The sequence below is a fragment of the Cetorhinus maximus genome, unplaced genomic scaffold (genome assembly GCF_964194155.1).
Source record: "Cetorhinus maximus unplaced genomic scaffold, sCetMax3.hap1.1 HAP1_SCAFFOLD_612, whole genome shotgun sequence".
In the NCBI taxonomy this organism is placed as follows: domain Eukaryota; kingdom Metazoa; phylum Chordata; class Chondrichthyes; order Lamniformes; family Cetorhinidae; genus Cetorhinus; species Cetorhinus maximus.
Genome location: NW_027596554.1, coordinates 221721 through 232446, shown reverse-complemented (window position 1 = coordinate 232446; position 10726 = coordinate 221721). Strand labels below are relative to the sequence as shown.

General features: G+C 54.0%; 1 protein-coding gene across 1 annotated transcript; it reads right to left on the bottom strand.

The window, feature by feature from the left end:
* Window positions 1-288: 288 nt before the first annotated feature.
* Window positions 289-10015, bottom strand: LOC144674291 (ras and Rab interactor 1-like; the record flags this gene model as incomplete). Its single annotated transcript, XM_078535718.1, has 4 exons — window positions 9995-10015; window positions 8662-8842; window positions 2028-2148; window positions 289-361 (listed from the first exon to the last, which is right to left on the bottom strand). Coding segments are annotated over exons 1-4 (386 nt in total), but the record flags the coding sequence as incomplete, so codon positions are not given.
* Between the last annotated feature and the right edge of the window lie 711 nt (window positions 10016-10726).

The following is a 10726-nucleotide window of genomic DNA, read 5'->3' as shown; positions in this document are numbered from 1 at the left end:
GGGGAGATATTGCCCCTGGAGGGGGTTCAGCGCAGATTCACCAGCATGGTCCCGGGGCTGAAGGGGTTAAATTACGAGGGTGGGTCACACAGACTGGGCTTGTATTCCCTCGAGTGTAGAAGGTTAAGGGAGATTCTGATGCACTTTAAATTAAAGTGTTGCCAAGTCCCTTCCTCCCTGAGACTCTGGTTATACCGGGGTTGGGGGCGAGCGGGAGGGTGAGGACAGGGGGGTTCGGGTGAAGACGGGTGATGGGTCTCCTGACACCAGCCACCAAGACAGACTCACCTGCTCACACAATAAAAAGAGATGAGATGGAAGATATCCCCAAATGTCACTCCGGAACCTTCCAGGGAAAAAGCTGAAAGGGAAGGGTGGAGGATTGTTAATATTCCCGACCGACCAGCTCCCTAATCCCACACCCCCCACCCCACAACACTCCTGTCCACAACATCCCGTCACTCAGGGGCTACTCTGGGAACTGCCCTTCTTCTTCACTCACAGGGTGTGGGTGTCGCTGGCTGGGCCCAGCATTTATTGCCCATCCCTAATTGCCCCTTGAGAAGGTGGTGGTGAGCTGCCTTCTTGAGCCGCTGCAGTCCCTGTGGTGTAGGTACACCCACAGTGCTGTTAGAGAGGGAGTTCCAGGATTTTGACCCAGTGACAGTGAAGGAACGGCTGATATATTTCCAAGTCAGGATGGTGAGTGACTTGGAGGGGAACTTCCAGGTGGTGGTGTCCCCATGTGTCTGCTGCCCTCGTCCTTCTAGATGGTAGTGGTCGTGGGTTTGGAAGGTGCTGTCTAAAGGAGCCTTGGTGAATTCCTGCAGTGCATCTTGTAGATGGTACACACACTGCTGCTACTGTGTGTCGGTGGTGGAGGGAGTGAATGTTTGTGGATGTGGTGCCAGTCAAGCTGGTTGCTTTGTCCTGGATGGTGTCAAGCTTCTTGAGTGTTGTGGGAGCTGCACTCATCCAGGCAAGTGGGGAGTATTCCATCACACTCCTGACTTGTGCCTTGTAGATGGTGGACAGGCTTTGGGGAGTCAGGAGGTGAGTTACCCACTGCAGGATTCCCAGCCTCTGACCTACTCTTGTAGCCACAGTATTTATATGGCTGGTCCAGTTCAGTTTCTGGTCAATTGTAACCCCCAGGATGTTGTTAGTGGGGGATTCAGCAATGTTAATGCCATTGAATGTCAAGGGGTGATGGTTGGGATTCTCTCTTGTTGGAGATGGTCATTGCCAGGCACTTGTGTGGCGCGAATGTTACTTTCCACTTGTCAGCCCAAGCCTGGATATTGTCCAGGTCTTGCTGCATTTGGACATGGACTGCTTCAGTATCTGAGGAGTCGCAAATGGTGCTGATCATTGTGCAATCATCAGCGAACATCCCCACTTCTGACCTTATGATGGAAGGAAGGTTATTGATGAAGCAGCTGAAGATGGTTGGGCCGAGGACACTACCCTGAGGAACTCCTGCAGTGATGTCCTGAAGCTGAGATGACTGACCTCCAACAACCACAACCACCTTCCTGTGTGCTAGATGTGACTCCAACCAGTGGAGAGTTTTCCCCCTGATTCCCATTGACTCCAGTTTTGCTAGGGCTCCTTGATGCCACACTCGGTCAAATACGGCCTTGATGTCAAGGGCAGTCACTCCCACCTCACCTCGGGAGTTCAGCTCTTTTGTCCATGTTTGAGCCAAGGCTGTAATGGGGTCAGGAGCTGAATAGCCCTGGCGGAACCCAAACTGCTCGGGTTAAACATTGCGGCACTGCCACGTATCAGTGTCAAGGGGCAGGAGTTGAGACAGCATTAAGCATCGAGGGCACAACTCAGAACCTTCCAGAATACCTGGTGGATGGGTACAATTTGGAACCTTCCAGAATGTCTGGAGGTCGTGTGCAATTCAGAGCCTTTCTAGATTACCCAGTGGATGGGCACAATCCAGAACTTTCTAGAATACCTAGCAGGGGGCACAACTCAGAATGTTCTAGAATAGCTGATGGACAGATCTCACTCACTGGCGTTGCTAGGATCCTCGTTGATGATAAAGTCGTGCACAAAGGAGGGGTCAGAATCGTCGGACAGCCTGACGGACAGCACTTTCTTCTGGGACGTCGCTGACTTTCGCACCAGGAAGATCTGCCATGGGGGGAATCACACTCATTGTTAAAGGGCCGGGACGCACAGAATTCCCCAAAGAATGTACATCTCGTTAAATGAAATAAAAAGGCCACACGTGTTGGGACATGTAGAGCAACACACATGTTCCAGTGGCAATGTCATCACGTGTCGGTGGGGGAGTGAAGGAGAGGGATCTAGGGTTATACATTCACAAAACATTATAAGGAGCAATAGTGTTAATAGTGACCATAACAAAAACTCCAAACAAGAACTGGGCTTTACTTCTAGACAGGTAGAAGTTAAAAGTTAGAATTCATGTTAAAGTTGTATAGAACCTTGGTTACACCACACTCGGAGTTACCGCGCACAGTCCCGGTCTCTCTATCCCACACTCGGAGTTACCGTGCACAGTCCCGGTCTCCGTATCCCACACTCGGAGTTACCGCGCACAGTCCCGGTCTCTCTATCCCACACTCGGAGTTACCGCGCACAGTCCCGGTCTCCGTATCCCACACTCGGAGTTACCGAGCACAGTCCCGGTCTCTGTATCCCACACTCGGAGTTACCGTGCACAGTCCCGGTCTCCGTATCCCACACTCGGAGTTACCGCGCACAGTCCCGGTCTCCGTATCCCACACTCGGAGTTACCACGCACAGTCCCGGTCTCCGTATCCCACACTCGGAGTTACCGCGCACAGTCCCGGTCTCCGTATCCCACACTCGGAGTTACCGCGCACAGTCCCGGTCTCCGTATCCCACACTCGGAGTTACCGCGCACAGTCCCGGTCTCCGTATCCCACACTCGGAGTTACCGCGCACAGTCCCGGTCTCTCTATCCCACACTCGGAGTTACCACGCACAGTCCCGGTCTCCGTATCCCACACTCGGAGTTACCGCGCACAGTCCCAATCTCCGTATCCCACACTCGGAGTTACCACGCACAGTCCCGGTCTCCGTATCCCACACTCGGAGTTACCGCGCACAGTCCCGGTCTCCGTATCCCACACTCGGAGTTACCGCGCACAGTCCCAGTCTCCGTATCCCACACTCGGAGTTACCACGCACAGTCCCGGTCTCCGTATCCCACACTCGGAGTTACCGCGCACAGTCCCGGTCTCTCTATCCCACACTCGGAGTTACCGCGCACAGACCCAATCTCCGTATCCCACACTCGGAGTTACCGTGCACAGTCCCGGTCTCCGTATCCCACACTCGGAGTTACCGCGCACAGTCCTGGTCTCCGTATCCCACACTCGGAGTTACCGCGCACAGTCCCAGTCTCCGTATCCCACACTCGGAGTTACCACGCACAGTCCCGGTCTCTCTATCCCACACTCGGAGTTACCACGCACAGTCCCGGTCGCCGTATCCCACACTTGGAGTTACCGCGCACAGTCCCGGTCTCCGTATCCCACACTCGGAGTTACCGCGCACAGTCCTGGTCTCTCTATCCCACACTTGGAGTTACCGAGCACAGTCCCGGTCTCCGTATCCCACACTCGGAGTTACCGTGCACAGTCCCGGTCACCGTATCCCACACTCGGAGTTACCGAGCACAGTCCCAGTCTCACTATCCTACACTCGGAGTTACCGAGCACAATCCCGGTCTCTCTATCCCACACTCAGAGTTACCACACACAGTCCCGGTCTCCGTATCCCACACTCGGAGTTACCGCGCACAGTCCCGGTCTCCGTATCCCACACTCGGAGTTACCGCGCACAGTCCCGGTCTCTCTATCCCACACTCGGAGTTACCACACACAGTCCCGGTCTCCGTATCCCACACTCGGAGTTACCACGCACAGTCCCGGTCTCCGTATCCCACACTCGGAGTTACCATGCACAGTCCCGGTCTCCGTATCCCACCCCGGTCTCCGTATCCCACACTCGGAGTTACCACGCACAGTCCCGGTCTCCGTATCCCACACTCGGAGTTACCGCGCACAGTCCCGGTCTCCGTATCCCACACTCGGAGTTACCGCGCACAGTCCCGGTCTCCGTATCCCACACTCGGAGTTACCGCGCACAGTCCCGGTCTCTCTATCCCACACTCGGAGTTACCGCGCACAGTCCTGGTCTCCGTATCCCACACTCGGAGTTACCGCGCACAGTCCCGGTCTCTCTATCCCACACTCGGAGTTACCGAGCACAGTCCCGGTCTCCGTTTCCCACACTTGCAGTTACCGTGCACAGTCCCGGTCTCTCTATCCCACACTCGGAGTTACCGCGCACAGTCCCGGTCTCCGTATCCCACACTCAGAGTTACCGTGCACAGTCCCGGTCTCCGTATCCCACACTCGGAGTTACTGTGCACAGTCCCGGTCTCTCTATCCCGCACTCGGAGATACCGTGCACAGTCCCAGTCTCCGTATCCCACACTCGGAGTTACCGCGCACAGTCCCGGTCTCCGTATCCCACACTCGGAGTTACCGCGCACAGTCCCGGTCTCTCTATCCCACACTCGGAGTTACCGCGCACAGTCCCGGTCTCCGTATCCCACACTTGGAGTTACCACGCACAGTCCCGGTCTCCGTATCCCACATTCGGAGTTACTGTTCAAGTTCTGGTCTCTTTTTTATAACAAGTATTTAAATGCTTGTTTGGTGATACAGAATTTGATTGTTGCTGACAAAAGCGATTTGTTTGTTGAAGCTTTTCATCTTGGACTCCTCAGGACAACCCACAAGAATACCAAAATTAAAGGAACAACAGTTTATACTGTATGAAAAAAGGGTGCTGTTTGGCTGGCAAGTGGGCTCTGATTGGTAGAGGCGTTGCCATGGAGAATGCCCCAGTTTATAGTGATTGGCAGTTAACTGCCAAGCGTTGTTTACAATTTAAACCAGGCAACTTGACCCTGATTGGTCCTGAGGAATGAACCTGCGAATGGCTGTCACTTATTTTGTTTGGCTGAAGCAGGCGCTATGTGTGTACACGTTCTTGCCGTCTGCAAAGAGCAGGGCCCCGTGCATTGATCTGTGTAGCTTCCAGTACACGCAAATGCACCACACAGCGAGCCCTACTGGCAATCTTAAATTGGCTGTCAGTGTAATCTTTAGCACACTGAGGATTATTTAGCAACTGTTGTCCAATCGCGGAATCACACCTCATGTTGCACTCTGTGCTTTGAGTTTTGCAAGTACGGGCTGGTTGGGTACAGTCTGTACCCTGCCCATGTAAACAGCGACTGGGACACGCTGTTTGATCCGATCCGTCAGTCTATGGGATGTGCAGACACACCTAGTATCACACTGACACTGACATTCATACACCACATCACTGGTTTGTGTGTCCGTGTATGTAGGGGCTGCCCGAGACACACAACAGTGGTGTCCCTTTACTCCCTACCTTATCTACAACCGGCTCTGCACAACATCAGTTGGAGAAAGGCTTGGGTGAGTTGCTGTAACCAGGTTTGAACAAGTTTTCCAGACACAGTGAAGAACTTGTGAAGACCATAGGGGATTTGCTTATGGATAGCAACGCTGTGTGTATGTGCCCATTGAACATTGCTAGCCTATTGACCAGTGTTCCACTTGAGGAAGCTGTAGATATTAGTGCTGCAGCACTATAATCCTGGTGATCTAGACCCACCACCACTGCGTCAATCACCATTCACTTGGCAACTCGCCCAGTTGGGTTCTGTTTTAATGACACCATGTGTGCCCAAATAGATGGCATTACCATGGGGGTGCCCTCTCGGCCCAGCTCTCGCCAACATCTCCGTGGGGTCCCCTGAGAAACGTGTCTTCGATGGACTGACACCCAGCCCCCTACCCCTTGCACATTTCCAATGTGTGGGTGATGCGTTCATGATGTTTCAATCCATGGCTACGTGTGATCATTTCCTTACACGTCTCGATGATCTCCACCCAGCGCTCAAATTCACCTTTAAAACCTGCCGGGGGGGAATTCTCTACCAGGGTCCAGCACAAGCGGACTTCACTGCTCAGTCCACGCTTTGGGGTATTTACTGTTCCACACGCTATAATATCGGCAAATAGGGCCCGAGCCATTAGCTCAACATACAAGCTTGATGCTGAAATGGATATTGATTTTTAATTCATTCACAGGGTGTGGGCATCACTGGCTGGGCAGCATTTATTGCCCATCCCTAATTACCCTTGTTCAGAGGGCATTTAAGAGCCAACTGCATTGCTGTGGGTCTGGAGTCACATGTAGGCCAGACCGGGTAAGGACGGCAGATTTCCCTCCCTAACGTGAGCCAGATGGGTTTTTACAACAATCGATGATAGTTTCGTGGTCACCGTCAAACTTTTAATCCCAGATTTTTATTGAATTCAGATTCCACCCTCTGCCCTGGTGGGATTGGAACCCGGGTATCCAGAGCGTTACCCTGGGTCTCTGGGTTACTAGCCCAGTGACAATACCACTGCCCCATCACCACCTCCCCCATGGGGCACATCAAAGGCATCCTTGCAGGATAATGGCTACTCCGATCAGATCATTTCAGGCCGTGTATTGCACAAACTCACGATCGGGCCTGAGACTGTCACTTTCAGACCCTGAAATGTGCCCAGTCCACCTCAGGGCTAGATACCTCAAAAAGACCTGAGCAACAGGTGAGGCTTCACACTGCTACCATGCAGTAGAAACACCAGTGTTATTCGCCACTATTAGGATGGTGCCGTCAAGCCAAAGAGATGTCCTGCCTATCACACAGGTGAACAATGTGGTATATGAATGTCAGTGCCCGTGTGATGCAGAGTGAAGCTGCCTGGCTTAAATTCCAAACAACTCATCAGCATTCTCTTCTCATCCAGTATAAATTGTTGTTCTCTTTACATTAGATATTCTTGTCCTGGTGAGTCCAGGACAGAAAGCTTCTACAAACAATGTCTCTTACTTCAGCAATAGGAGGGATATTGAGGTACTGGAGACAGATCGACAAGGACGATCCCAGAAACTGAGAGGTTAGAACGATCTGGAAAGATTGAACAGGCCGGGGCTCTCTCCTCTAGAAAAGAGACGGCCGAGGGAGGGGGCGACCTGATCGAGCTCTTTAAAATGATGGAGGGGGTTTCGATAGGGTCGACGTAGAGAAGATGTTTCCCCTTGTGGGGTTTGTGGGGTGGGGGAGACCAGAACTAGGGGCCCATCGATATAAGACAGTCACTAATAAATCCGATCGGGAATTCAGGAGAAACTCCTTCACCCAGAGAGTGGGGAGAATGTGGGACTCGCTCCCACGGGGAGTGGGGAGAATGTGGGACTCGCTCCCACGGGGAGTGGGGAGAATGTGGGACTCGCTCCCACAGGGAGTGGGGAGAATGTGGGACTCGCTCCCACAGGGAGTGGGGAGAATGTGGGACTCGCTCCCACGGGGAGTGGGGAGAATGTGGGACTCGCTCCCACGGGGAGCGGGGAGAATGCGGGACTCGCTCCCACGGGGAGCGGGGAGAATGTGGGACTCGCTCCCACGGGGAGTGGGGAGAATGTGGGACTCGCTCCCACGGGGAGTGGGGAGAATGTGGGACTCGCTCCCACGGGGAGTGGGGAGAATGTGGGACTCGCTCCCACGGGGAGTGGGGAGAATGTGGGACTCGCTCCCACGGGGAGTGGGGAGAATGTGGGACTCGCTCCCACGGGGAGTGGGGAGAATGTGGGACTCGCTCCCACGGGGAGTGGGGAGAATGTGGGACTCGCTCCCACGGGGAGTGGGGAGAATGTGGGACTCGCTCCCAGGGGGAGTGGGGAGAATGTGGGTCTCGCTCCCACGGGGAGTGGGGAGAATGTGGGACTCGCTCCCACAGGGAGTGGGGAGAATGTGGGACTCGCTCCCACGGGGAGTGGGGAGAATGTGGGACTCGCTCCCACAGGGAGTGGGGAGAATGTGGGACTCGCTCCCAGGGGGAGTGGGGAGAATGTGGGACTCGAGGACAAACCCTGTCCACCAGGTGTCACTGCTGCCCACAAGTTGCAGTCCTGCTCCTCTGGAACACACACAAACATTGTTTTAAAAGGGAGTTTTTTAAAACTGGTTTTCACAGCGAGATTTTTAGGATTAAAAGGCTTAGTTGCTGCTTTTGAATCTAAGAATGGGGCCAGGCTGCTAATCCCACGAGTCTCCACAACAACGTCCCCACATTCAGAAACAAGATCTAGGCTTCAGTTTTCAAACGTCAGTGTAAAGAAGGTTGCAGGGGACACAGGAAGATCCCACACCCGGTCCGTGCCCCATCAGCTGATCCCGCCCGGGGTGCCTGTTGGTCTCAGGGCCACCGGGATTCCTGCTCCCGACTGGCATGCCAGAAAGCACGCACACCGATGGGGAGAGGGCAGGAGGGGAATGGGCTGCGACGCCCCCTGTAGTCGAATGGCCGAAGCGCGATGTCCCGCCGTTGTTCGAGGCAGGTTACTGGGGTCCGCCTGTGAAACCACAGCACCGCCACCCACACCCCCCACCCCATCCCCCACAGGCGACAGCAGTTTCTCCCGGGTAGAGACAGAGTCCAGGAAGGGGGTGGGGGGTGGGGGAGGAATTGGAAGTAAAGGTTATGAGAAACTCACCCCCGGATTTTCTCGCTGGAGAATGTGAAGGGAGGTTGCGGAGTTCATGGTGAGTTGAAGCCAGACAGAGTGGGTGAAGATTAGACGATCCAAGATGCTGACTTTGCTGAGGGAGGGTTTGTGTGAGGGGAGCTGAGAGGACAGAGTCTCAGGGGTATCGTAAACAGGATCCACCTGCATTCTGACAAAAGGAACAGAACAGATATCAGGATCACTCCCACCGTCCACAATCCCAATCCCAAACCCCTTCCCGTTCACTCCCACCGTCCACAATCCCAATGGACCCAAACCCCTTCCCGTTCACTCCCACTGCCCACAATCCCAATGGACCCAAACCCCTTCCCGTTCACTCCCACTGTCCACAATCCCAATGGACCCAAACCCCTTCCCGTTCACTCCCACCATCCACAATCCCAATCCCAAACCCCTTCCCGTTCACTCCCACCGTCCACAATCCCAATGGACCCAAACCCCTTCCCGTTCACTCCCACTGTCCACAATCCCAATGGACCCAAACCCCTTCCCGTTCACTCCCACTGTCCACAATCCCAATGGACCCAAACCCCTTCCCGTTCGCTCCCACTGTCCACAATCCCAATGGACCCAAACCCCTTCCCATTCGCTCCCACTGTCCACAATCCCAATGGACCCAAACCCCTTCCCGTTCACTCCCACTGTCCACAATCCCAATGGGCCCAAACCCCTTCCCGTTCCCTCCCACTGTCCACAATCCCAATGGACCCAAACCCCTACCCGTTCACTCCCACTGTCCACAATCCCAATGGACCCAAACCCCTTCCCGTTCACTCCCACTGTCCACAATCCCAATGGACCCAAACCCCTTCCCGTTCACTCCCGCTGTCCACAATCCCAATGGACCCAAACCCCTTCCCGTTCACTCCCACCGTCCACAATCCCAATGGACCCAAACCCCTTCCCGTTCACTCCCACTGTCCACAATCCCAATGGACCCAAACCCCTTCCCGTTCACTCCCACTGTCCACAATCCCAATGGACCCAAACCCCTCCCCGTTCACTCCCACCGTCCACAATCCCAATGGACCCAAACCCCTTCCCGTTCACTCCCACTGTCCACAATCCCAATGGACCCAAACCCCTTCCCGTTCACTCCCACTGTCCACAATCCCAATGGACCCAAACCCCTTCCCGTTCACTCCCACTGTCCACAATCCCAATGGACCCAAACCCCTACCCGTTCACTCCCACTGTCCACAATCCCAATGGACCCAAACCCCTACCCGTTCATTGCTCTGTATCTGCTGTCGGATGTGCCCTGTACACACGTAGTCCTTAAACCAGACCAGATATTTACCCGGTGACCATGACGATGCCACAATGGGAAATGGAGGAAGCTGTTGAGCCCCTCTAGCTGCTTTGAGCTGGCCAGATGGCTGGTATTCAGCTGGGAAAGAATTGCGCTGGATTTTGGATCAATAAATATGCAGAAGCAGGGATAATGCAGAAGTGAAGGCTGACGTAGAGCAGTTTAAACAAACGCACAGAAACAGGTCGCAAAATCAGATCGAGACTGAGATCACCAGCCACACTTCTCTCAAATATTCATGACACATCTTCACTGTCTGGAAATGGGTCACAAACTTCGAAACTACAGTCAGGAAATCAGACCACAGAGCATCCTCTGGTCAGAGTAACCAGGCTTCAGAGCACGTGATGGTTTTAATGCAACTTAAAGCTCCCTCTAATTTCCACACGGGGTTAGATACAGAGTAAACTCTCTCTACACCATCCCCATCAAACACTCCCAGGACAGGTACAGCACGGGGTTAGATACAGAGTAAACTCTCTCTACACTGTCCCCATCAAACACTCCCAGGACAGGTACAGCACGGGGTTAGATACAGAGTAAAGCTCCCTCTACACTGTCCCCATCAAACACTCCCAGGACAGGTACAGCACGGGGTTAGATACAGAGTAAAGCTCCCTCTACACTGTCCCCATCAAACACTCCCAGGACAGGTACAGCACGGGGTTAGATACAGAGTAAAGCTCCCTCTACACCGTCCCCATCAAACACTCCCAGGAC